At 45.3% G+C, this 27,325-nt stretch overlaps 1 protein-coding gene across 1 annotated transcript in view; it reads right to left on the bottom strand.

The window, feature by feature from the left end:
* The window catches only part of ryr2a (ryanodine receptor 2a (cardiac)), a 104,039-nt gene that overhangs the window by 64,965 nt on the left and 11,749 nt on the right, over positions 1-27,325 (bottom strand). The window contains exons 7-47 of the mRNA XM_069663995.1: positions 27,256-27,325; positions 26,432-26,528; positions 24,079-24,153; positions 22,835-22,991; positions 22,304-22,468; positions 21,437-21,558; positions 20,483-20,666; positions 18,565-18,700; positions 18,175-18,270; positions 17,732-17,850; positions 17,483-17,616; positions 17,099-17,340; positions 16,734-16,926; positions 14,614-14,818; positions 14,416-14,520; positions 14,121-14,224; positions 13,797-13,880; positions 12,910-13,069; positions 12,345-12,492; positions 12,121-12,221; positions 11,932-12,036; positions 11,645-11,819; positions 10,807-11,015; positions 10,384-10,557; positions 10,150-10,286; positions 9,930-10,044; positions 9,647-9,807; positions 8,021-8,180; positions 7,434-7,520; positions 6,791-6,922; positions 6,590-6,684; positions 6,330-6,505; positions 5,298-5,956; positions 4,940-5,140; positions 4,688-4,793; positions 4,437-4,580; positions 3,077-3,204; positions 2,498-2,643; positions 2,230-2,344; positions 1,967-2,099; positions 286-389 (exon numbers count right to left, since the gene is read on the bottom strand). The exon at positions 27,256-27,325 is cut by the window's right edge and continues 30 nt beyond it. Of these exons, the coding sequence (XP_069520096.1) occupies positions 286-389; positions 1,967-2,099; positions 2,230-2,344; positions 2,498-2,643; positions 3,077-3,204; positions 4,437-4,580; positions 4,688-4,793; positions 4,940-5,140; positions 5,298-5,956; positions 6,330-6,505; positions 6,590-6,684; positions 6,791-6,922; positions 7,434-7,520; positions 8,021-8,180; positions 9,647-9,807; positions 9,930-10,044; positions 10,150-10,286; positions 10,384-10,557; positions 10,807-11,015; positions 11,645-11,819; positions 11,932-12,036; positions 12,121-12,221; positions 12,345-12,492; positions 12,910-13,069; positions 13,797-13,880; positions 14,121-14,224; positions 14,416-14,520; positions 14,614-14,818; positions 16,734-16,926; positions 17,099-17,340; positions 17,483-17,616; positions 17,732-17,850; positions 18,175-18,270; positions 18,565-18,700; positions 20,483-20,666; positions 21,437-21,558; positions 22,304-22,468; positions 22,835-22,991; positions 24,079-24,153; positions 26,432-26,528; positions 27,256-27,325 (6,159 nt within the window). The remainder of the gene's footprint in view (positions 1-285; positions 390-1,966; positions 2,100-2,229; positions 2,345-2,497; positions 2,644-3,076; positions 3,205-4,436; positions 4,581-4,687; positions 4,794-4,939; positions 5,141-5,297; positions 5,957-6,329; positions 6,506-6,589; positions 6,685-6,790; positions 6,923-7,433; positions 7,521-8,020; positions 8,181-9,646; positions 9,808-9,929; positions 10,045-10,149; positions 10,287-10,383; positions 10,558-10,806; positions 11,016-11,644; positions 11,820-11,931; positions 12,037-12,120; positions 12,222-12,344; positions 12,493-12,909; positions 13,070-13,796; positions 13,881-14,120; positions 14,225-14,415; positions 14,521-14,613; positions 14,819-16,733; positions 16,927-17,098; positions 17,341-17,482; positions 17,617-17,731; positions 17,851-18,174; positions 18,271-18,564; positions 18,701-20,482; positions 20,667-21,436; positions 21,559-22,303; positions 22,469-22,834; positions 22,992-24,078; positions 24,154-26,431; positions 26,529-27,255) is intronic.

The following is a 27,325-nucleotide window of genomic DNA, read 5'->3' as shown; positions in this document are numbered from 1 at the left end:
TGCGTGTGTGTGTGTCTATGTGTGTGTGTGTGTGTGTGTGTGTGCGTGTGTGTGTGTGTGTGCGTGCGTGTGTGTGTGTATGTGTGTGTCTGTGTCTGTGTGTGTGTGTGTGTGCGTGCGTGTGTGTGTGTGTGTGTGTGTCTGTGTGTGTGTGTGTGTGTGTGTGTGTGTGTCTGTGCGTGTGTGTGTGTGTGTGTGTGTGTGCGTGTGTGTGTGTGTGTGTCTGTGTGTGTGTGTGTGTGTGTGTGTCTGTGCGTGTGTGTGTGTGTGTGTCTGTGTGTGTACCTTCTCCAGGTCCGGCTCTCTTAAAGCCAGAGCCAGCTCATTATTATCCATCACTGATGCTGCAGCCACATCCAGAGGGGTGGAGCCTCGCATGGAGGGAGACGCTGAGGAGGAGAAGAGAGGAGAGAGGGGGAATAATTAATGTAGATTAAATTCAGAGAGTGTAGCAGCAGTTAAAGTAAAGAGCTGCAACTGTTCTGAACCACAGACTGTATAAAAAGATGGCCGACATGACAGCTTAAAGTGAGTCCAAACCCTCTCTATCGCCCCCTGCTGACTGGCAGGTCATGACCTAGGTCATAAAGCTGTTAAACACGCCGGCGTGACGGATCCTTGACGTTTTTATCGGTAAGTTAAGTGTGTGTTTTGGTTCGAGGAAATGGCTAAGGCGGTGCCACCCCCTGATCTCTACTGCACTCTGGCTCCACATGACGTCACCATCGCGAGATGGCAGCACCTATCGGGGGGGTGTTTTGGCTTCAGTTTGGTACAATGAGAGCAGATGGAGACGCGTCATCCATCTTTATATACAGTCATTGATCTGAACAACGATCGACTCAACAGCTCATGAGTCTGTGAGAACATGAAGAACACACATGAACATCCACAGAGCCTGAGCCCCAGCAGCAAGCACGAGGTCAGAGGGTGGAGGAGGTCAGAGGGTGAAGGAGTTCAGAGGGTGGTGGAGGAGGAGGTTAAAGGGTGGAGGAGGTAAGAGGGTGAAGGAGTTCAGAGGGTGGAGGAGGTCAGAGGGTGAAGGAGTTCAGAGGGTGGTGGAGGTCGAGGGTGGAAAAGGAGGATGTTAAAGGGCGGAGGTGGTCAGAGGGTGGAGGAGTTCATAGGGTGAAGGAGGAGGAGGTCGAGGGTGGAGGAGGTTAAAGGGTGGAGGAGGAGGAGGTCAGAGGGTGAAAAGGAGGAGGTTAAAGGGTGGATGAGGTCAAAGGGTGTTGGAGGAGGAGGTCAGAGGGTGGAAAAGGAGGAGGTTAAAGGGTGGAGGAGATCAGAGGGTGGATGATTTCAGACGGTGGAGAAGGAGGAGGTCAGAGGGTGGAAGAGTTCAGAGGGTGAAGGAGGAGGAGGTCAGAGGGTGGAGGAGGTCAGAGGTCAGAGGTCAGAGAAGGAGGAGGAGGAGGTCAGAGGTCAGAGGTCAGAGAAGGAGGAGGCCAGAGGGTAGAGAAGGGGGTCAGAGCGTGGAGGAGGTCAAGGGTGGAGTAGGTCAGAGGGTGGATGATTTCAGACGGTGGAGAAGGAGGAGGTCAGAGGGTGGAAGAGTTCAGAGGGTGAAGGAGGAGGAGGTCAGAGGGTGGAGGAGGTCAGAGGTCAGAGAAGGAGGAGGAGGAGGTCAGAGGTCAGAGGTCAGAGAAGGAGGAGGCCAGAGGGTAGAGAAGGGGGTCAGAGCATGGAGGAGGTCAAGGGTGGAGTAGGTCAGAGGGTGGAGAAGGAGGAGGTCCGAAGGTGGAGAAGGAGGAGGTCAGAGGATGGAGGAGTTCAGAAGGTGAAGGAGGAGGAGGTCAGAGGGTGGAGGAGGTCAGAGGGTGAACACCCACACACAAACTGGTCCTGAACATGATCAGTGCATTAAACAGTAGCAGACAACTGAGAGCTCTAGGTGAGAGCACCAGGTGAGAGCACCAGGTGAGAGCACCAGGTGAGAGCTCCAGGTGTGCGGCCTCATACTCACCGAGGCCCACGCTGCTGTTCTCCAGCAGGTAGCTCAGGTGATCAAACATGGCCTTCTGGTTCTGACGGCTGATCCGACAGAAGTAACACAGGAAGCGACAGCAGTTAGCCACCATCTTAGGAAAGGTGATCTCCTACACACGCACAGACACACACACACACACACACACAAGCACACGCTGATTATCTCTTTAACAGTGCACGTGTCATCCCAGCTGGATTAAAGACCATGTGACTTATCTTCAGTCTGAACACCTGTCTCACCTTCGAGTCTCCTCCGCTGAGCACGTTCACCATCACCTCCATCACCGTCTCATGCATCCCCAGAGCTCTCATCAGGTTGGGGTGCTGGTAGAACACCTTGTTGTTCATGATGTCACTGCGGGGACAGAGGACAGGTGTATCCAGGTCAGATGGACATGTTGGACACAGGTGCTCGTAGATGCACAGGTAGATGTTGCTGATGCAGCTGCAGACTTAGTGACAAACAGGTGATGTGTAAATAAAGACTCTGACAGGTGTGTGTCCTCACCCCAGCCCCCGGATCATCAGCTTCTCCTCCTCTCGGCCCATGCGGACGCTGAGCAGAGACCTGATCTGTCCCAGAGCAGCCAGCAGGGTGATGGTGTCCTCGATGGAGACAGAGTTTATGGTGTAGGTCTTTGGGAGAGCCTGGACCTGATCACACACACACACAAAACATTCATATTCTGTTCTGTTAAACATGTTCACAATAGTTCCCGAGTAACGCCTCCTGTCTGTCTGAGACGGTTTATTTTCTGATGCAGTCATAAAAACTTTTCTTTGTCTTAATGATTTGAATCTTTTGTTCTTGTATGTTTATTTTTATGGTTGATTTATAGGTGTTTTATAATCTGATTGTAGTGCAGTGTGATTGTGTTTAAAGCCACAATGAGGCTGATTCTCAGACACTGATTTATTTTGTGTGCAGAGACTACAAACATGGAGGGAGGGGACACCAGTATCTCACAGCTGTTGCAGATTTATGCACCCTAACCATGAACAGAGTTACTGCATGTGTGACATACGTAGTATTTAACCGTACATGATGTCTGTATAAAAACAAGGAGACACATAGACTGAGGCGGACCTGTCCTCCGATGCCGTCGTACTGGCGGTGCAGCAGCACAAACATGGCTCTGACCAGATCTGGATCCTCGATTACCGACTCCTGAGCCCAGCGGACCATAGTGTTAGAGATCAGCTGCTGCAACGTACCTGAGGATACACAATTGATCAAAACACTATATATCAATCAATCACTCAAATTTTATTTGTATAGCGCCAAGTCATAACCAAAGTTATCTGAAGACACTTTACAGACAGAGCAGGTCTAAACCGTACTCTTTCACCCCTTTCCCACCAAAATTAACGCGTTGACGCGGGTTTTTCAGATCCGGGAAGACCCGTTGATAGATGCCGATCGTCTTAGGTCTTTATTGTACTTATTACTCTTCCAGTCTGTTTATTAAAATCAGCATCGACAAATTGAACGATGTTTGGGCGCTGCTCAGACGGAGACGGGCGGGATTTGTTGGTGACATGACAAGGAGTCGCAGAAGTTACCAACAGAGCATAGCATCGCGCCGGAAAGGGGGCGGAGATGACAAGGAGTCTGAAAGCGTAACCTTTCCTAAGCAAAAAAGCCAGGTGTTAGCAGGTGTTAGTGGGTGATAGTGGGTGTTGGTGGGTGTTAGCAGGTGTTAGTGGGTGTTAGCAGGTGTTAGCAGGTGTTAGCAGGTGTTAGTGGGTGTTAGCAGGTGTTAGTGGGTGTTCGCGGGTGTTAGCAGGTTTTAGTGGGTGTTAGCAGGTTTTAGTGGGTGTTAGCAGGTGTTAGTGGGTGTTAGCGGGTGTTTGTGGGTGTAAGCAGGTGTTAGTGGGTGTTAGCAGGTGTTCGCAGGTGTTAGCAGGTGTTAGTGGGTGAGAGCAGGTGTTAGCAGGTGTTTGTGGGTGTTAGCAGGCGTTCACAGGTGTAAGCGGGTGTTAGCAGGTGTTAGTGGGTGTTAGCAGGTGTTCGCAGGTGTTAGCGGGTATTAGTGGGTGTTAGCAGGTGTTAGTGGGTGTTTGCAGGTGTTAGTGGCTGTTCGCAGGGTTTAGCAGGTGTTAGTGGCTGTTAGTGGGTGATAGTGGGTGTTGGTGGGTGTTAGCAGGTGTTAGTGGGTGTTAGCAGGTGTGAGCAGGTGTTAGTGGCTGTAAGCAGGTGTTAGTGGCTGTTAGCAGGTGTTAGCGGGTGTTAGTGGGTGTTAGCAGGTGTTAGTGGGTGTTAGCGGGTGTTAGCAGGTGTGAACAGGTGTTAGTGGGTGTTAGTGGGTGATAGTGAGTTTTTGACAAGTGGGAAAGGGGCTCTATTATTTAGAGAGAGACCCAACATGAATCCACCATGAGCAGTAGCAACAGATAAAACCTTTACTCAGCAGGTCTCCCTGTCAGTCTGAGGTTTGATGACTCACTGGGTTTGCGGTCCTTCTTCTCCGCCGGCAGGTTGGCCATCTTGTTCTTCAGGTACGACACTTTCTCCACCAATGACATGAGCCGACCTCTGATGGTGAAGTCACTGTCTCCGTCAAGCGCTCGGTCCTCGTCCAGCTCTATACCTGACAGGATGGACTCATCAGCACACAGAGGCTACAGTGCACAAGTGACTACAGATGACTACAGATGACTACAGGTGACTACAGGTTACTACAGCTGTGAGGTGTACCACAGTGTCTCATCAGGTCCTCGTGGAAGTCCAGCAGCTGCTCTCTGATGTACTCGGGACACGGACACTCCTGCTTCTCATCCTTAAAGTTCAGCAGCATGTTGATCTGTGCACACACACGCATGCATGCACACACACACACACACACACACACACACACACGCACACACAGGTGTCCTGTTCATTAATGTTCTTCTTTTGAGCTGCACTATGATTCTACTGTCTGCTCCTCCTCCTCAGGTGAGCTCCTACCTGCTCCTGTGGAGGAGACCTGAACTCCTTGGTCTTGCGGGCGGTTAGAGCAGCAGACATGTTGAGAGCTAGCATCACCTCGTTGTAACGGAAGCGCTGGTTGTCTTGGAGACAAGCCACGAAGTCATCAGAGAAAGCCACCACCGCCTCGATCCGATGACGCACCTGACAGTCACACAGGTACTGCAGCACGTGGCACATCTACACACACACACACATACACACAGATTATTTTACCCCTCCCTGCTCAGGGATGGCAGTAGTAACCCTGACAGATCTTGAGAACACGTGGTGAGAAGCAGAAGCCAGCGCCTGTCTGTAAAACAACACATCACTGATCATAGCACAAACGTGTCACCTGTAGTTTGACCGGCTCAGGTAGCTTCATCTGTAACAGTCCTTCTTTGGGCATGCTCCTCCCTCCCTCCTCTCCTCTTCCTCCAGCTTCCAGCTCCTTCAGCACCTCCTGCTGCCTGTGCCCCTCCTCCTGCTCCTCTCCCTTCTCTGAGAACACGGAGGGTTCGATAAGCCGCAGGATGTTCTTCAGGTCTCCGTTCTGAAACACCCCCATGATGAGCAGGGTGTAGAACAGCTTGATGAGGGGGACAAAGAGGAACTCAGTGCTGCCCCCTACAGGGTCCCTGACGTGCATGCTGCCCTCCCTCACAGCCTCCGTTAGCATCTCGATGGTTTTAACCTTCAGAGTGTCTAAGGGGAACTCGGGGCTGTACTGGAAACAGTCTCCTGACGCTGACCCATTGTTGCTGTGGCTACGACGCGACGGTCCACCCCCACAGACGAAGCTCGGCGAGGAGAAGTGCATTCTGGGTCTGAGGGACGTGCTGAGGCCGATGCCAGGCAGGCCGTGCTTCTTCTCCTCGTCTGGAAACAGGGTGATGCTCTTCGTCTCATCCGTCATGGGGACGATGTACTCATTGTTCATCATAAGGCGAGCGGTGGCGTAGCTGCTCAGGTGGATGTCGATCAGGAGGTCGTAGTAACCGGCACGCAGCAGACCTGAGGGAGGAAGAGGGGCGATGGTTTAACTGACATATACATGAACAGTTAACACATCCGTTTAGATGACGCTGACTTCCCCTCAGCGCTCCAGTGCTCTAACACCTCCTGTGTGATGAAAATAAAGTGAGCGTCTTCTTTTTAAAATATAAAAGTATATAAAGTTTTATTTTAATTTCATCATCAGAAGGAATCAGAGCACTGTAGAGAAGTCAAAGCATCGTGAAACAACCAGAAACATGGCTGATTGGGTCTCCACTCAGGCTGTGTGTATGAGAGACATCTTACATTCTCTCTGGTTCCAGGCCTGTTATAAACAGGCTCTTTTATCTCACATGCAGCTCTCCTGTTCCCCTGCACCTGGCTGTGTTACCTGGCATGTACTTGTTCTCTATGGCCTGCAGCAGCTGGGACTCGTCCACGTGTGAGCAGAGTGCGTGAGCCACCCGATTGTTTCCCAGAGCACAGATAGCTGAGTACAGTCTGAGGGTGTGGAAGTGAAACTTTAACAAGTCCGTCTGCTCCGACAGCTCCAGGACGTCCACACACCTGAAACACAGGTAGGTACTACTTAAACACTGGGAGAGTAACAGCACACCTGAAACACATACATTGTGTGCTTGTGTTCCCCACCTGTTCTCCTCAGGTATGTGCAGAGACATGAACTGCAGGGGCTCATTACACTGGACCAGCCAGCCGTGCCTGTCGTTCACTCTGGAGGCTGACACCTGGACATCACAGGTAAGACTTCAGACAGCACATTTCACATGTGTGATTTCAATATTTTTTTTGAGGGTGGTGGTGAAGGGAGAGGTGTGGGGTAAGAGGTCGTACCCTGAGGAAGTGGTTGGGAACGCGACTCCACAGCACCGGAGTGAGAAACTGGACGTGCAGCCGAGGAGGACACTGAGGAGCCGGGTTCTTCTTCTCACTCTTAAACAGACCAGCTGACAGAGGCATCACATTCTGACAGAAACACAAGATGACAAAACATCACACAACAAGGACACACTCACAGTGGAACATTAGTCTGTGTGTGTGTCTGTGTAAGACAGACTGACATCACAGAGTGGGCAAAGATGTGGTCATTAGTTAAGGCTGCTGCTCTCACACTCAGTAAAGTGTCTCCACCTGTGGCTCAGTGGTAGAGTCGGTTGTCTTTCAATCGGAAGGTCGGAGGTTCGATCTCAGGCTACATGTCGAAGTGTCCTTGGGCAAGACACTGAACCCCAAGTTGCTCCCAGTGGCATAGCCAACGGGTATGAATGTGATATCTGATTGACAGTTGGGCACTTTGGGTAGCAGCCTCTGCCATCAATGTGTGAATGTGTGTGTGAATGGGTGAATGTGACATGTAGTGTAAAACCAGCTTTGAGTGGTCGCAAAGACTAGAAAAGCGCTATGTAAGTACAGTCCATTTACCACTGGTAGGCTTTTATTGTGTGTGTGTGTGCGTGTGTGTGTGTGTCCTTCTCACCTTGACACGTCCCAGCTCGAACTGGAAGACATTGGGACTGGTGGCTTTGGCAAAGACTGCTGGGAACAGCTTTGTGCTGGGCTCCACCTGCAGAGAGGACAGAGAGCTGGGCTGGTTACTGAATTCCTTCAGCTGTTAGCTATCTCACCTGCTAACATAACTTCCTCCTGCTTTATGTTTGTTTTGGGCACGTACTTCTGCCTGTTGAAAGGAAGGAGTTGCAAGATAGAATGCTAATGAGGGTTATTTTCCCTTTCTCTGAAGGAAGAACACAGTCATGTGGTCTGCACAGCACATATGTAGACCAACTATAAATGTGAGTGCATGCAGATGAACATACAGAGGAGTGTGGTTTGATCCTGCATTCACATGATGTCGGATCAATCAGAAAAAGGAATTCCTAAGTGGGAAAATTCAAATGAACATCCCCTCAAGTCAGCATCACCTCGGAAAGAAAGTGAGGAAAATAAGTAGGAAGTAAAATGAAATAAATACAGATAATTGGATGAAAGAAATAGAAGGGAGAAGAAGCAGGAAGTGAAGGAAAGGACAGTTGAAGAACCTCTAAAACCACAGGAAATATTTACCTGGTAGTACGTGCTGAGTTCTTTCCCGTTGGCTGTGAAGGTCAGCAGACCGTGTGTTGTGTCGACCAGACAGCCGATCTCCAAACCATTATTGTTCCTCCCCTGACCAGGACTGCTGCTCTCTCCAGCCCACACCATGTAACAGTTACTGCGCTTTATACTGCAAAAAAACGCACCATGTAACAGTAACTGCACTTTATACTGCAAGAAATGCACCATGTAACAGTTACTGTGCTTTATACTGTGAGAAACGCACCATGTAACAGTTACTGCGCTTTATACTGCAAGAAACGCACCATGTAACAGTTAATGCATTTAATACTGCAAGAAACGCACCATGTAACAGTTACTGCGCTTTATACTGCAAGAAACGCACCATGTAACAGTTACTGCGCTTTATACTGTGAGAAACGCACCATGTAACTATCAATGCACTTCATACTGCGAGAAACACACCATGTTACAGTTGCTGCACTTTATACTGCGGGAAACACACCATGTAACAGTTACTGCGCTTTATACTGCAAGAAACAAAAAGCACAGAAACTCATTGCATTGCTAATTCAATCTGATTCCATGCTGAACATCCAGCAGGAATAGTTCCCTGGTTAGCTATCGTTCCTTGTTCCTGCTGAGCAGCAGCAATAGTTCCCTGTTCCTGCTGAGCAGCAGCAATAGTTCCCTGTTCCTGCTGAGCTACGGCAATAGTTCCCTGTTCTTGCTGAGCTGCGGCAATAGTTCCCTGTTCTTGCTGAGCTGCGGCAATAGTTCCCTTTTCCTGCTGAGCTGTAGCAATAGTTCCCTGTTCCTGCTGAGCAGCGGCAAAAGTTCTCTATTCCTGCTGAGCTGCAGCAATCCTTAGTTCCTTTACTGCAGCCGTCATGAGTGCCGTTGCTTAATCAGCCTCCTGTTTCCATGACTACATTAGCTCACCTGCCAGGGCCAATGCCACAACCTCCAGTCCTGCATCCAAGCTGCCACAAGTTTGCCAAGCTCTCCTGTAGCCGCCCCTCAGGTCAGATTTTCTGACTCCTGTCTCTTGCTCAGCCCTATTCTGCATCACTCCTTGACCTACAGCCAGATCAACATCTGAAGAACGGTCCTGTCTGCATGTCCTTTGGAGCGGCTCTTCTCATCTGGTTAGCCTCCTGCCCCTCAGGCTGAATGTTCCTGCTACACCTCTAGGCTTCCCCCTGCAGTCCACCTGTGTTCTCCAGTCATTCTTTAGCTCCCTCAGACCCCGTCCACCCACTTTGCTAGTTGTTCCTAACTAGCCTGTTTGGACATCCAGAATCCATCCCTTGAGAAGGGGTTGTCTTCTTGTCTTCCTGGTCTGTTCCACTATCTCCATCTAACCCATATCTTTTGTGCCTCGATCTGCACTAGCTCTGCAGTCTTTATCTGCATTTGGACCCTGTTCTTGATATCCTGTCCCCTGTGCTGTGATATAGTGTATTACATTAGATAACAATCCTAACTTTATTGGCTTTATTTAGTATGTCTCAGACAGACAACAGTTCTTACAGACTGTAAAGTGTCTGCAGCCTTAATGACACTTCCCTGCCAAACATAAAATAATAAAAAACACAAGATTGTTAGATATGCGACGGCTGTAACTTGACCCACCTCTCATGAACTTTGCCCTTCTCATCTCCCAGTGTAACAGTGACAGTTCGGACCTTGTGCAGCTCAAAGCCCGGGTCGTACTGATGAAAGTCAGAGGTTACCCAGCCCACCCAAACACTGCTGGGCTCCTGACCTGGGAAGATCCGCACTGAGTAGTAGTGCTGCACAGGGAGAGAGGTGCATGCACACCTGGATGAAAATTAGCTGCACTACTCTTCAGGATTGACATCTAAATTGCATTTGAGTGTTTTATTAATAGTTTTGTGTCCGTGTGCTTTCTTACAGTTGAGGCATGCATGAGGAATTCGTATTCATCCCTGTCATCAGCCATCACCTCCTCTGACAGACGAGCAGATGTTGGACAGCTGTTGTCTGGCTTGTTTTTCTTCAGCATGAACCTGAGACATCAGAGGGTTTAAGGTTACAAATTTACAAATAGTGATGACAGGAGTGTTAAACTAATGTGTACATGACAGATTAAAGTGAGGACATAGAGAGTTCACCGGTGCTTGAGCTTAGAGGGTTTCTCCTGATTATAATCTTTGTGGTTGTTGAACTCATCTTTCTCAGGTCCATTCTGACCGTGAGGAGACTTCATCAGGACCTCAAAGTCTGACACAGTCTCAAAGTCCTCCAATTCCTGTAGAGACAACACACCAAACAAATTCTCAGTAGTACACCAAACAATAAGGTTAGTGACATGTTCTCAGTACCCAGTCAGTGTTTGGTTCCGTTACCCTCTTTGGAGAGAAAAGGCTGTCGTGTGGGGATCTGGAGAAGGACTCTGCACACTCTATGGGCATGCTCAGTCTGTAGAAGGTGATGTCTGTGTGACTGTTCTGAGAGCCAAATGACCTCTGAGTGACCCTGAGACAGGGACACGACTCGACTGTCCCGTCTATCCTCGTCACCTGGAAGAGAAGGTGAGATCAGAAAAGTTTGTCTGCATTGTCGGTTTAGCATGTTACAGTCAGCTGAGCTTTTTATTCTGTATGCTAACAAACAGATCTGTGGGGAAAACATCTTTAGCTGTGTCTGAAGGGATACATATTTCAGCCCAGTGCCATTAGAAGCACTAACATAGATGTAAAGAAGCTGCAGGTTCTTATCAGGTTCTATCTACATGTTCCTGAGTGTGTACTGCAGGGGGCTCTCCTCACATCTATGTGTTGATGGTTGGGGGGGACAGGAACAAACTGAGGTAGCCTCTTGCTGAGCCACATGGTGACATCTCGGTTCATGTTGACAGCAAACGGTTCGTATCCTTCTTGCAGGCCGCAGATGGTGAAGTACTTCAGAGAGCTGACGTCCTTACCAAAGTTCATCCTACCCACCTGACACACTCCCAGACTGCACACCGGGATGAAACCTGCAGACACACACAAGAAAACAAATACAGAGATGTATAGATGATTTTGATCTGATAAACATCAGGCTTCTGTTGATTTAGGTCCAACCTTTGATGTGGTGGACCATGAATTACTTCTTTCACGGACTGGAACAGTGGGAGGGACTGGGAGGCACAGTCCTCAGCTGGTTCAGATTTGATAGTTTGAATGCAGAGGCTCTTTTTTCCATGGTGGCCATAAATCTGACTGGATGACCATAAAATGTGGAGTTCCCCAAGGTTCTATTCTTGGGCCACGATTATTTGACCTGAACTTGCCCTATCTAGGTCAAATCATACAGAACAAAACTGTTGCTTTTCACAGCCATGCAGATGACACTCAGGCTTACTTAACTCCGTCACCAAATCAGTAAGGTCCCTTAATATCACTATCAATGTTTAGACTAACAGCTGGGTGCATCACATGTCCTTCAACTGAACAAATAAAGGAATGACAAATGAGTTAGAGTTATGGTCAGCTTATTCCAGAGCTATAAAGACAAAAGATACACATCTTTGTGTTCTACAGACTCAGATCTTAAGAAGCCATATTAAGGCAAAAAATGTATCATGTAATCATCATGAGTGTGTGTTGTTGTCAGTAAACTGACCTTCACCAGCTTCAAAGTCCTTGAAGGCCAGCTCAGATCCAGAGTCATCCAGCAGCACTTCTCCATTCAGTGTGAACATCATGGTGTGTTCGTTCAGATCCACCATGCAGCCCACCACGTCCCCCGTCTGCCAGGCTCGCCCAAAGTGCTCGTTACCCTGGTTCCAGCGCTGGACCTGGAAAGAACATAAGATTCATCTTAAAGGACTAAACTGGACAACAATGAAAAATGCATTATTTTACTGCAGAGCGAGCAACCGAACAAACGTCATGAATAGATGCAGCCACCTTGAAGCCATCAAAGACAAAGGCCTGTTCATCAGATCCCAGCTCCTGGTCAGGGAGGCAGCCTGGTCGGGCCCAGCCCACCCTCATCTCTCCTGCTGTTAACACCTGGAGGAGGAATAGGCACAGGTTAAATTTGTATCTCATATTTAAGAGCAGTACTATCATCTCTCTCATGATGTGTGTTCCTACCTCCAGCTCAAAGTACCACTTCCCTGCATTCACACAGTAGGTTTTCTCTGCTCTGAATATGCGGAACCTCTCAGCAGACATGTTGGTGAGGTCAGACTGAGCTGCTGGATGAAGGGGGGATAGGGTATGTCTCATTACCAGTTTGACAGATGCAGTATCATGGACAACATGTACCTTTGTATGATCAATGAATGAGGCTATGAAGTGCAGGGTAGGTGTAGTACCGTGGTCCTGGTCTGGAGCTTCCAGGTTGTATCCATAGCCCAGCAGAGTCCTGACGGCCTCCCTCAGACTGTCTTTGTTGGACTTTTTGGTCCTCTCGTCCAGCAGAACGTAGGGGACCAAACGAGGGTTTCTACGGTTCTTCACATCCTGAGAAGAGACACGGGACAGAGAAATAAGTGTCTGTTTCCATCCGTCAGAGTTTCAGATCATGTGATTATTGTGTACTTATGATGTGTATGCTTCTTGTGTCATGTATATTATGTGCTGATATATGGTTGTTTGACTTTTATTCCCTTTCTGAAAAGCAAATTCCCCAAAAAGGCAACAATGGTTTCACTCATTCATTCAATTAGAAATACGGCAGCTAGAGATTGAAGGACAATGTAAACAGAGCGCGGCTGCAATCCTGCTGTGTTCACTGGACCTCAACCTGTGGTTCTGAGCAGTGATCTCATCACACAGCTCATCCAATGGTCAAACTTACATTCAGAAACACATCCCTGTCCATTCCCACACATAACCACACAGCTCCCAGTATATCCAGCCTGTGTCCCCGCCTCCTACCTGCTGGATGCCGTAGGTCCAGCCCTGGCGGATGCGGTCTCTGGCCCAGACGTTGTGAGCATTCTCAGCCAGTTTGTCCACCATGGCTTCCTGGGTGGAGGTCAGTTTGATGTGACTCAGGTCCAGTGGAGCAGGTTTATAACCACTGGACAACTCATAGCTGCACAGATAGAGTTCAACCACTGAATTGTTAGCTAGTAGGCTAATCAAACACCTACTTGGTTAGATTTAGAGAAAGATCAAGGTTTGGTCTTACACTAGAATTCAACACAAACATTTAAACAGGACATGAACAGCAGTCTCCTGTTCTTCTGAGAGAAAGAGCTTCCTGACAGAAAGCCCTGAAGGCAACCTTTGAGGCTTCAGGTACTAGCCAATCACAGTAAAGTTATACTAGCCAATCACAGCACAGCAGTGCTATACTTTTTGGTTAGGATGATCAGAACCCTTTCTGGAAATAAAAATAACACAATCTAGGTTCCTCATTTAACCCTCCAAAGAGTTGATGCTGTCAAGTCACGGATCGGAATTTCTTGGTTGCACCAGACAAACTCTGCAATGGAGGAGGTAAACGTACATTACCTCCAGCACTCTGTTGTCATTGTTTGTTGTGTTTAAAGTGACACAATTTGAAATCTCTTAACAGTGTCTAGAGCTTCCTAGACGGAGACACATCTGTAGATCCAATGTTTATTTTTGCTGTCCAGATTTCCTGAAAGCGATCTGCTTACGATCTGGATATGACAAAAAAGCAGACAGACCAAGGAGATGCTGCTGCTCTGCTCATTTAATAGATGTTTGTCCTATTAATCATCTCATGAATATCCCATCTTCATCCTCTTTGAGTTCTGCTATCACTGATCATTAACATACAGATGGTGACTCACGTTTGTGACAGCTTCAGACTCTTGACTTTCTCCACAGCGTGTTCATCTGCCAGACCAACATGGCAGCCCAGAGCCAGCAGAGTTCTGTAACACACACACACACACACACACACACACAGAGATACACACATAATGGTACCATCAGCCATGCTCCTACATACTTCTTGAGGTAACTAGTCCACAGACAGAAACGTAGAGTTTGTTAATATACAGTCTGGACACATCATGTGACCTCAGGACCAAACGTGGTAACATGTACATATCTGATGTAACTGTCACATAGTCTGATATCATCATGTGTCTACATGCTGCTCTGATGATTACTTAAGCGTCTCCAGAGACATCTGCAGGTTGTAGCTACGCTCCTGTTCAGGAAGTTTAGAGAACTCCACCAGACAGGGGTGCTGCCGCTTGTTATCATCTCTCACCTGAAACACACACACACACACACACACACACACACAGGTTAGAACAATGAGGGGGCGACTACTGATTGGCACAGAAAAAGGGACACCTGGATGCATGTACTCATTGAACTGCAGTTACATCCTAACTACTAAAAGGCGTCACCGCTGACTGTCTGTGATGTTATGTATTGATCGGTTATTAAGATACTCACAGCTCCGTAGGTCCAGCCCAGTTCTATCTTGTTCATCACCCACAGTTCATGGATGTTTTCTGCAAGTTTCTCCCTGATCCTCTCCAGGTGAGGAGGAAGCACAATCTGTAAACACAGAAAGAAAAATTATATATGTGTACCTCTTCAGACATCACTCGTCTTAACCCTGTCAGTACCCGATCTGAACCCTGTCAGTACCTGGCTGGTGTCCACAGGTGTGGGGGTGAAGGCTGCCTGGCTCAGGGTGATGGTGGGTCCCAGCAGGTCTCTGGCTCCGGTCTGGTCCTGGCTGGGCTCCAGCTTCAGCTTCTCTCGGGGTAACACGGCCTCATAGCAGGGAGCATAACCTGGAGGGGGGAGGAACTTAAACTCTCCATGACGACCCCCCAGGAGGAAACGAACCCTGCAGAGGAGCAGAGAATGTGGTGGTGGTGGTGGTGTGGCGGGGTTAGCTAAACTATTTATTAACTTTACCAAACACCACAGGACGAAGTCGACCACCAGGAGGTCAGTCAGTGAGTATTAGACCTTGTTTTATCAGATTGTCTGCATTATGGATCAATTAAAAACAAGTACAGTTATGTTACTATATATAACAATCACCAAATATAACAGGAACCAATGTATAATTATGCAATAAACACAATCAATGTATTTATCTTTTGGTTTTTCAAAAGAACCAAAAGTATGTGCCTTTTTCTGAGATGCATTCTTATCATTATGTTTGGGGTGCTCTGTGCCCTGCAGCCTGTATAGTCTGTTTCTGAGACCTGATACCTGTTTCAGTTTTAAACCTCCACCATCTCTTCCTGCCTTCCTCTCTTCATATGTTTGGATTTGGACTGCCTTCCTAGTTTTGACCCTTTCCTATCTAATTTCTCTGGAAGCTTCTGTAACTCCAGTTTCTACAGTAAATTACTGTATCTTTGTGCATTGTCTATATTTGGGTCCCTTCCCTGCTGTTTCTTATACTGATGCTTCATATTATCCATTATCTAGACGGCTGGGGCGGCTGGAGCCTCTCCCAGCTGTCATTGGGTGAGAGGCAGGGTTACACCTGGACAGGTCACCTGTCAATCACAGGGCTGACACATAGAAACAGGCATCCTTTCACGCTCACATTCACACCTACGGGCAATTTAGAGTCACCAATGAACCTAATGAGCATGTGTTTGGACTGTGGGAGGAAGCCTATGTGTGCTGCACTACTTTACACACAAACACTGACAGCAGACCCTCTGTTATGTTTTGTTATCATGTTAAATATTAATAATAAACATCTTTGTCCGATTTCAAACACTGAGAAAAAAACTGAAACAGAAAAGACAGAAAGCTGATTTATTTCATCTGGTCTGATTATGTACTACAGTGTGAGTGTCAGTACCCGATGTGAACCCTGTCAGTACTCGATCTGAACCCTGTCAGGACCCCATGTGAACCCTGTCAGTACTCGATGTGAACCCTGTCAGGACCCGATGTGAACCCTGTCAGTACTCGATGTGAACCCTGTCAGTACCCGATGTGAACCCTGTCCGTACTCGATCTGAATCCTGTCAGTACCCGATGTGAACCCTGTCAGTACCCGATGTGAACCCTGTCAGTACCAGGTCTTAACCCTGTCAGTACTCGATCTGAACCCTGTCAGTACCCGATGTGAATCCTGTCAGTACCCTGTCTGAATCCTGCCAGTACCCGATGTGAACCCTGTCAGTACCCGATGTGAATCCTGTCAGTACTCGATCTGAACCCTGTCAGTACCCGATGTGAACCCTGTCAGATCCCGATGTGAACCCTGTCAGTACCAGGTCTTAACCCTGTCAGTACTCGATCTGAACCCTGTCAGTACCCGATGTGAACCCTGTCAGATCCCGATGTGAACCCTGTCAGTACCAGGTCTTAACCCTGTCAGTACTCGATCTGAACCCTGTCAGTACCAGGTCTGAACCCTGTCAGTAACCGATCTCAATCCTGGCAGTACCCGATCTGAAGCCTGTCAGTACCCGATGTGAATCCTGTCAGTACCCGGTTGGAATCCTGTCAGTACCCGATCTGATTACTGCATACTAAAGTGTCAGTTCTAAAAACGTTTGTGTATTTCACTTGTATTTGTCTGAAGCACTTTGAAACTGCTGTACAAATGTTTTACTTCTTTACTCAGAGAAACATGAGTTATAAGATATAGATGTGTTTTCTGGTCTCACAGAGGACTAGGTTACACTCTGTTCTGAAGCAGTTTCCACCTTTTAGAAACTTTCTGGTTTTGTTTTTTATCCTGATGTAATTTAAGTGGTTTTTCATGTTAATAGTGAATCACTGACTTGACTCCAGCAGAGAAGCTGGCCACGGGGAAGAAGAGGCCCTCAGAGTTGAAGTTCTCGAACATGCCCTGCACCGGCTGCCCGTTGATCCTGAAGGAGATACTGGGCACGCTCAGATCCAGACAGCAACTCACCACGTCCTCTGACCTCAGGAGGTGCTGGTTAGGAGAGTTTACCGTCCGGGCAATGCAGCCTGCACAGACAGGAAACACTGTTAGCTTAAAGGTTAACATGCAGCATGTGGACATGTGACTTCCTGAGGTCAGAGGTCATCACATCAGTTTGTTAATTCTTCTCCTGGTCTGCAGAGAGGTGTACAAATATCATATAGAAGACTATTATACAGAATTACAAGTACACATCACCTGACCACAGGTGGAGTCCATCGAAGCCATAGGAGTAGAGGTCATCTCCCACCCCATTGCCCCCCCACCCCTCCCCCCCGCTTGGGAAGGGGGCATAGCCGCTGGTGTTGGCCCAGCCCACCCTCAGGTGTGTCGCCTCCGCTGTGACGAATGGCAGTGCCTGATCCACGATCAGCTCGTAGTACCACTTCCTGTACTGGGCGGAGCCATCGCTGACCCCAAGGAAGATGTTGGGACGCATGCTGACAGGAAGAAGAAGAAAAGACTGAAACAGGAAGTCTGAAATAAAACGTCTCAAAAATGCATCTTCTGGGACTTCTCAATAATTAACTACGTTTGTGTGTGTGTGTGTCTGTGTGTGTGTGTGTGTGTGTGTGTGTATACCTGCTTACGTGGTTGCTCAGGCGGGTCTGCAGTAGCAGGTCTCTTCCTGGCAGCAGGTTGTCACAGATCAGATGCTGGTTGGAGCGAACAGCGACGCCATGACAAACACACAAAGAACATAACACATCCAGGACCTGAACACACACACACACACACACACACACACACACACGCACAGAGCAGAGACTATGAACACACACAGTCTTTTGTACATGTTAGTTATGTATTTACTGTATAAGAATAAAGGACCTTGTGGTTGCGTCCGTGTTTGTCCAGCAGGGAGATGATGGACTTGATGTGTCCCTCTTTGATGATGTTCAGAGCTTCAGGACTCTCCACCAGCACACAGTGAAGCACCTCCAGTATACCTACACACACACACACGCACGCACACACACGCACACACACGTTTAGTAAGAACAAGGATGTACAGGTTTGTAGAATAAATATTTCTAACTTGTTCATAGATCAGCAGATTAAACTGTCCTGACTGTTACATCTTGAGGATCAGTAAGAATCAGTTAGCACTATAAGATTCATGAACACAGACCCACATTTGTTACTTAGATACCAACAATCCTTTAAATACACATCATTCACAAAATGCACAGTGGAGTCTTTGAACATGCCCACAGGGTGGAGCTGTGAGGTGATCAGTGATCAGTGATGCCATCAAAGAGGAGCTGACCTACCAGAGGAGGCCTCCAGTCTCTCCAGTCTGCTGATCAACCAATCCAACGAGCCTGAGAACTGAGCACAGTTCTTCCTGTTTCCTCTGATCAGAGCCGCTGCAGGGGCAGGAGGAGGAGGAGGAGAGGAGGGGAAGAGGTGACAGAGAAGGAGAGAGAGGAAAGGGGAGGAGGACGAGGAGGAGGAGAGGTAGGAGAAGAAGAGGAGGGGGAGGAGCCTTTGTTATGTGCTAATAAAACAGTAATAAATGAAGTGACAGGTTAAACTTCAATGTGTGTCAGATCCTCTGATTGTTGCAGGTTTAATTTAAACATCATCTGTTAATCAATTTAATTTAATCTGTAAAGACCTCATTACAGTCTGGATTAACGTGTGTGTGTGTGTGTGTGTACCCAGCAGCTGGTACAGGGAGTTGAGGATGGAGCTCCAGGCGTCTCCTGCTTCTCTTCCTGCAGCTTCAGTAAAATGAGCAGCACTGCTATACACGTGCAGACGATCGATACACTCCAACACCAGGCTGATCATCCCCTGTACACACACGCACGCACGCACGCACACACACACACACACACACACACAGAGCAGGGCTCCCTGATTGATTCATATTATGATCATATGATGTGTGTCAGAGGCAGACAGATCATACATATTACAGTGTGTCTGTTGTATTAAAGTGCAGCTCTGATGCTGTCGCGTTAAAGCATGTTCAGTTTAGTTTATTAGTTTAGTTTAGTTTATTAGTTTAGTTTAGTTTAGTTTATTAGCTTAGTTTAGTTAATTAGTTTAGTTTAGTTTATTAGGTTATTTAATTCGTTTAGTTTAGTTTATTAGCTTAGTTTAGTTTATTTGTTTAGTTTAGTTCATTCGTTTAGTTTAGTTTATTAGTTTCGCTTAGTTCGTTAGTTTAGTTTAGTTCATTAGTTTCCTCGTTCATTAGTTTAGTTTAGTTTATTAGTTTCCTCATTTATTAGTTCAGTTTATTAGTTTAGTTCATTAGTTTAGTTTAGTTTATTAGTTTAGTTTAGTTCATTAGTTTCCTCATTCATTAGTTTAGTTTAGTTTATTAGTTTCCTCGTTCATTAGTTTAGTTTAGTTCATTAGTTTAGTTTAGTTTATTAGTTTCCTCGTTCATTAGTTTAGTTTAGTTCATTAGTTAAGTTTATTAGTTTCCTTGTTTATTAGTTTAGTTTTGTTTAGTTAATTAGTTTAGTTTAGTTTATCAGTTTAATTTAGTTTAGTTCATTAGTTTAGTTTATTAGTTTCCTCGTTCATTAGTTTAGTTTAGTTTATTAGTTTAGTTTATTAGTTTAATTTAGTTTAGTTCATTAGTTTAGTTCATTAGTTTAGTATAGTTTAGTTTATTAGTTTCCTCGTTCATTAGTTTAGTTTAGTTTATAAGTTTAGTTTAGTTTAGTTTATTAGTTTGGTTTACTTTTGTTTATTAGTTTAGTTTAGTTTATTAGTTTAGTTTAGTTTAGTTCAGTTTAGTTTTTTTGACAGGGGCAGTGCACAACACAACTGTTGGGCCAGAGTTAGCCTATAGCTAATTTACATGTGTGGTCTGTGGGCAGGAAAATCTAAAAAAAAACACATTACAACACAAACTATTAAAAACAATACAGATGAACACATGTGACAAACAGTGTGTGACATAAAAACAACATACATTGTAATATTCCGTCTCTCCATGTAGGACGGTTCCATCCAAAGGTTAAGTCAGCGATCACATGACTGGTTTTCCTTCAGCCATGTTTGAAGTTTTGTTTTAAACATACTGGAGCTGGTGCAGTCTCTGATAAGAGCTAAGCTCCACCTTTCTGTTGCTCCGACTCAGAATGCTGATTGACCAAAAGCAGTTTTCTTACACTTAGCTCAACAGTTGCTTCTTGCTGATGGTCTCCTTCAAATTGTTCCTGCTGCGTGACACACATTGTTTAAGTGGTGAGGGTGGATGTACACTCAGCTCTGAAGTTTCACTTTAAACTTTTCCACACAAAGTAAACACACACTGGGGAGGCAACAAATAAAAACACTTTGACTCCTCATTGAGGAGAGGAGTGAAATCAAAGATGTTCAGATGAAACATGGAGACTTACACCGCTGATTGATTGACTAATTATCTTTTGATATTTGGGAAGTATTTATGTTTGTAATTAAATAAAAACCTTTGTCAACACTGGCTTCAGAAAGTTGGATTTTGGAGACGAAGCCAGCGCAAATATGGAAGAGCTTCTGATGTCGCTCTTTAGCTGAAACAAATATGTATCTGTTGGAATAAAGAATTCTTTAATATTAACAGACGTTCCTCACCTCCTCCTGGAAGAGGTTCTGGCGGTTCTTCAGCGCTCTCAGGCGGTTCTGTTTGTCTTCGTGTTCCAGGTGTTCTCCAGGTGGCTGGAAGTAACCAATCAGATCCTGCAGACTCAGACTGACTGAATCTATCGGTAGATCAGGAGTGGAGCTCCGCCCCTTTTTCCTCAGAGTGTCCAGCCCCCTGCAGCCGGAGAAGAGATCAATCACCGTGTCATGTGATCAGTTACCATGGTTACACATTCACATGAACAAGCTGCGAGCAGGGATGTTTTTTTTAAATGATCTCAAACTGATTGTTAAAGTATCATAATGATTATAGGCTGAGTGAGTTAAAGCTGCTCCTCAGAGTGTTTACATCACATGACTTTATCACAAGGCTGAAGATCAGCTGTTTGCACCACATGGGCTACAGTTACCTGAGTGAGCTGACAGCCTGCTGCTGCATGCATGTGTCTAACTCTGCAGTGTGTTCGCAGCACACACACACACACTGACAGATGAGCTGACGTCACACAGCATCACAGCAGCTGGTTGCTCAAACATAAATCACATGATGCAGAGATGTAGTAGAGCTCTGTGGTGTGATGTCACATGACCACTGAAGCAGACAGAGCTCTGCTGGAGTCACAGCTTCAAACAGACTGCAGCTCTCTGTCTGCTTCACATGTACACATGTTCACATACACACACACACACACACACACACACGCACACACACATGTATACAGCACACACGTACACATGTAGACACGTATACATGCATGTGCATGTCATCAGTGTTCTGATCATAGACTGATGTGTGTGTGTGTATGTGTGTGTGTGTGTGTGTGTGTGTGTGTGTGTGTGTGTGTGAATGTGTGCACATGTCTGTGTGAGTGTGTGAGTGTGTCTCTGTGTGTGTGTGTGTGTGTGTGTGTGTGTGTGTGTGTGTGTGTGTGTGCAGGGCTCCACCTGATGAACAGGTTGAACAGAAACACGGTGCTGCGGATGACTCGAGCCGTTCGACTCTCCTCGTGTTGGGATCGTGACAGAGTGAGCCCGTCGTCCATGTGACCCTCGTGGTGCATTATAGCCTGAAACAGAAGAACACAGCTCTGCTTTAACATCAGCCTGCACACAGTTACTGTATTTCATCATGTGATACCTGAGCAGAGAAACAGTCACATCATCAGTCAGACAGACAGACTGTTTTCTGACTGTTGTTTCAGCAGAACACCTGCCGACTGACACCTGACATCTTCCTCCTTAACTCTGGTGTTTTTAAACCTGGGCCCTGTTTTTGCATACCTTAGGGTCTACATGACCAGTAAGTTCAGACAGTGTGTGAGTGTCTGCAGTAGATGTGTTCATCCTGCAGCAGTGAAACAGGCTGTAATGGCTGCAACATAATTCTTGATGGATCAAAGGTCGTCCATTAAAAGTTCTTGTTGTTTCCACTGACAGGCTCAGATTGTTATTCTAAGTGTGTGACAACATTACAGAAAGGATCCCTACAGAGAGAGACCTTTTTGTTACAGAGGAAGATGATTGTTTTATTTGTTTTGTCTTGCACAAAAATATCATAAACAAACAAACTAGTTGAGGCACCTCTGCATTCTCTGAGGTACATTAATGGTGTTTTCTTGACTTGACATCATCACTTCTTTATTCTATATTTTATAAGAACAGTCAAAGCTTCACAGGGATCTGTTTTTAAGCATGAACGCCCCTCAAGTCACTCCAGTATGAACCTTCTGCCAGTGGTTATTGTCAGCTCTGTGTGACACAGAAACTCACACATGTGAAGGACAGGTGTGTGATACTAGGACCTGCACTTACCTTCCTCTGGACTCCTCCCATGCGAGCACACTTGGCGTCCACAGTCTGGTACGTGAGCCACAGGAAGGTGTCCACATGTTGGATGTAACATACAGAGTCTCCATATTTAATGTCAGGGACCCCCATCCCATCCACCTCCTTCTTCACCCCAGGGTCCAGCTTTTCCTGAAGGACACAGAGAGGATACAGTCGGGACACTGGGACTATTAAGCGCTGATTAGATGTTACAGGGCTGGGGCTGTTTTTTTACAGTGTAGCTTGGAGGACCTGAAGCAGAAGGCTGTAGACTTACATTATGTAGAGTTGAATAATATTTCAACAGTGTTAATATATTTGTACAGTGTAAATATATTTGTACATTGTTAATATATGTGTACAGTGTTAATATATTTGTACATTGTTAATATATTTGTACATTGTTAATATATGTGTACAGTCTTAATATATTTGTACAGTGTAAATATATTTGTACATTGTTAATATATGTGTACAGTGTTAATATATTTGTACATTGTTAATATATTTTTTTACCTTGGAGGACCTGAAGCAGAAGGCTGTAGACTTGACGTCGGCTCTCTCTTTGTCCAGCAGCAGCAGAGACTTGTCTTCTATCAGACTCAGATATTTTCCTGTGGTCACATGTCTCAGTCTGAATGGCTGACCCCACCTGATATGACTCCCACTCCACCTGCACACACACACACACATACACGCACGCACACACACACACACACACACACACACACACACACACATCCTGTATAAACAGCAGGTTCATATATAAATGGTTGGGTGTACACTGGACATACCCGTGTGTCCACACCAATGACTGTATATATAGATGGACAACGCGTCTCCATCTGCTCCCATTGTACGTAATTGATGCCAAAATAGCCCCCGTGATAGGCCAGAGTCTGCACAGTAGAGATCGGTGAGTGAAGGGGCGGTAGCCACTACCGCTAACCCAAACACACACTTAACTTAGCGAAAAAACAGCAAGGATCCCGCACGCCGGCATGTTTAACAGCAGAACAGCTTCTCTGCGTTGGTCTGAGGTTAATGTTCACAGGTATGGAAACTTCAATGACTGTAGTGATTGTTTTAGTTACATTTCTACTCGCGGATCGTCCTCCGCTCTGCTTACCCGGAACTGATTGGCTACAGGAGCCTAATTTTTTCAACAGAGCTGTCAATCATCATTTTGACAGCATCAAATAACTAATTAAAAATAAACTTGTCAGAAAAATGAACACTTGGACGTAAATCAGCATGATAATAACTAGCTATGACAGAAACCATGTTTGAGAAAAATTTATCGGGCGTGTATATTGATTTTCTAGTTCCCACCTGTTAACATGGAAGAGGCGGGCTTTATGACCTATACTGCAGCAAGTCAGCAGGGGGCGCCCGAAATGTTTTGGCTTCACTTTTAGGGAGCTGTTATGTCGTCCATCTTTTTATACAGTCTATGGTCCACACTCATATGTGTAGTGAAAAAGATAAATGTGAAGTTGACCTTTGACATTTTGTGTCTAAAAGTTGTGTCACAACTAGCTAATGAAGTCTTTAGTTATTTAGTGGACCTTTGACCTTTGGCCTCCATAGTCAAATCAGTTCTTCTCTGAGTCGTAGCGGACGTTGCAGAGGTACAAGACTAGACTGACAGCACACCTGTTACACCTGTGTTTATGTGTCATATGTTTGTGTGTGGTTATGTGATATGTATTGTACGAATCTACGTGTGTGTGTGTGTATGTTCAGTGTGTAGTACTCACACAACCCTCAGAGTCTCCAGCCTCCACAGGGAGCGGGCGTGACTGGACACAGCTCCCCCCTCATAGTGCACCGTCCTGGGGAGAGATCAGACATCAGAGATATGTTCTCCATACATCACAGTTAACGTAGAAGTGATGAGTTAACAGAGGAGCTGCCTCTGTGTGTACACACGTCTGCTGTCTGGATGAGTCAGTACACAGCTCACAGTCTGTGGGACTGATAACCAACATGGCTGCTCCTCTGAGAACATGTTAATAATCCTCCTCACAACAGAGAGCTCCGTCTGTGCTCTGTGTTCTTACTGAATAAAATGGATTATGATCACCGGTTCGTCTATTTGTTGTTTCCTGTTTTACTTTGACACTGTTTCCTGTCTGTAGTTGTTCTTCCTGTTATGGTGTGTTGTCTCGCCTGTGTGCCTCATCCTGACCTCACCTGTGTCTCATTAGTCTCACTAGCTGTGTTCGAAATGCAATACTATACTAGCAGTAAGTACTGATTTGGTCAAATGTAATATGTAGTATGTAATATGCAAACAAAAGCAAAATGTGCAGAAGGCTAAAAATACCCGGATGTCATACTGATCTGAAAAAAACCCCAATATGCATCGGACCAGTCTGTCTCGTCTACTGTATGTTGTTGGGCTGTTGTTTACTTCTGCTTTACAAAACCGGAAACTGGTAGTAGTGGTATAGTGTGTAATATGTAGTATAAAGTATGTAGTATGTAGTATATAGTATATAGTATCTAGTATGTAGTATGTAGTATGTAGTATGTAGTATGTAGTGTATAGTATCTAGTATATAGTATGTAGTATGTAGTATCTAGTATGTAGTATGTAGTGTATATTATCTAGTATATAGTATGTAGCATGTAGTATCTAGTATGTAGTATGTAGTGTATAGTATCTAGTATATAGTATGTAGTATGTAGTATGTAATGTATATTATCTAGTATATAGTATGTAGCATGTAGTATGTAGTATGTAGTGTATAGTATCTAGTATATAGTATGTAGCATGTAGTATCTAGTATGTAGTATGTAGTGTATAGTATCTAGTATATAGTATGTAGCATGTAGTATCTAGTATGTAGTATGTAGTGTATAGTGTATAGTATATAGTATGTAGTGTATAGTGTATAGTATATAGTATGTAATATGTAGTGTATAGTGTATAGTGTATAGTGTATAGTGTATAGTATAAAGTATGTAGTATGTAGTATGTAGTGTATAGTATCAGATTTTGAACAACATATGTTGTTGGGCTGTTGTTTACTTCTGCTTTACAAAACCGGAAACTGGTAGTAGTAGTATAGTATGTAATATGTAGTATAAAGTATGTAGTATGTAGTATGTAGTATGTAGTGTATAGTATATAGTATGTAGTATGTAGTATGTAGTGTATAGTATCTAGTATATAGTATGTAGTATGTAGTATCTAGTATGTAGTATGTAGTGTATATTATCTAGTATATAGTATGTAGCATGTAGTATGTAGTATGTAGTATGTAGTGTATAGTATCTAGTATATAGTATGTAGTATGTAGTATCTAGTATGTAGTATGTAGTGTATATTATCTAGTATATAGTATGTAGCATGTAGTATCTAGTATGTAGCATGTAGTATCTAGTATGTAGTATGTAGTGTATAGTGTATAGTATATAGTATGTAGTGTATAGTGTATAGTATATAGTATGTAGTATGTAGTGTATAGTGTATAGTGTATAGTATAAAGTATGTAGTATGTAGTATGTAGTGCATAGTGTATAGTATATAGTATGTAGTGTATAGTGTATAGTATATAGTATGTAGTATGTAGTGTATAGTGTATAGTGTATAGTATAAAGTATGTAGTATGTAGTATGTAGTGTATAGTATCAGATTTTGAACACAGCACCTGTGTTGACTCTCTGTATGTTCTCAGTATTCCAGTGTGTCAGTGTTATCGTCATATTTTAGATCTTTGGTTTTCTGCTGTCTTCCCTGGATGTCTGCTTTGCACAGCTCTCTGCCTTCATCACCATCAGAGCCTGTGTTTGATAATTTTATTGTATTTTCTATTACAAATAAACTATTTTATATTCATTATATATTTAAAGCAGCAGGAACACTGAAGTCTGAGTGTGGGTCTTTACATCTGCTGCCTAAACTACACGAATCCCATGCTGATTTTTTGTATTTTTATTTATGATTTAAGCTCACAGGTGGGATATGACAAACTCTGAATCACTGCTGTTTGTCCTCACAGAACATTTACAGGTAACTGCTTGTTATTAATGACCTGTGGAGTGGAATAATCACTAATGATCATCCTGAGCTCATAAAGAGTCTAGCTGTGATCATCACATCACCTCCTCTGCTCGTCTCCGTGCTCTCCTGATGGAACCGTCAGACACTCGTCCATGTGACCGTGAAGGAGGCGCAGGACGTCTCCTCCTATCAGGAAACCTGCGGTGGGGGGGGCACCAGAGGGAAAGTAAAGGAGAAGAGTGAAAAAAAAACAGAGGTGAGACAGAGAGGGAGAAGGACAGACAGTACAGGAGGTGGCAAAAAACACCTGATTGACACTGCAGAGAGACAGACAGCTGCAGATCACATGACCACCTGAATACACTCTAAGTTTAAACCTCATTCTGATGAGACTGATGTAGGACCACTCTGATATCTAAAGGGTGACATTCACCTGTTCAGGTACATAAAGGCCTGCAGAGAAGGCCTGTCCAAGTGAAGAGGACCTGCGTCTTCAAATCATGTCACTCACAGGATTATGGGAATTGTAGTCCTTGACAGGTGATGACATAGAGAGCTGCTGGGTCCTTAAAAATGCCTTTGGCTGTGCTGTTCATGAACACTATTTTCCCACAATGCATTGCACAGAGGAAGCTGAAGCTGCTTACATCCTCACAACAAAAGAATAATCTGAATGAAGCAGATCTAGAACAGTCAGCAGATGTACTGTTTCCATGGTTACTAACTGCACTACAGAGTTAGTTTGAACACTTGTGGATCATGGTAGTATCTAAATATCATCACGAGGTCACATCAGCTGCCGCAGTGAACAAGAATCCATCACACTGCTAAATGTGTGCAAAACGCCCCAAAACAGGCAGACAGGCAGATAAAGAGAACAAGGAAGACAAAGAGAGACAGGTAAAGAGACAGACAGTTGTGTTACCTTGAGCCACCTCGCTGCCTGAACAGATGGGAGCTACACTCCACAGAGTCTGCTGGAAGGCTGCATCCAC

This window comes from Semicossyphus pulcher, unplaced genomic scaffold, assembly GCF_022749685.1.
Source record: "Semicossyphus pulcher isolate SPU_LCO1_2020_fin unplaced genomic scaffold, fSemPul1.0.p SCAF_16, whole genome shotgun sequence".
Lineage (NCBI taxonomy): Eukaryota > Metazoa > Chordata > Actinopteri > Labriformes > Labridae > Semicossyphus > Semicossyphus pulcher.
Note: the sequence above shows the minus strand (reverse complement) of the source record. Positions and strands in the feature narration are given on the sequence as shown.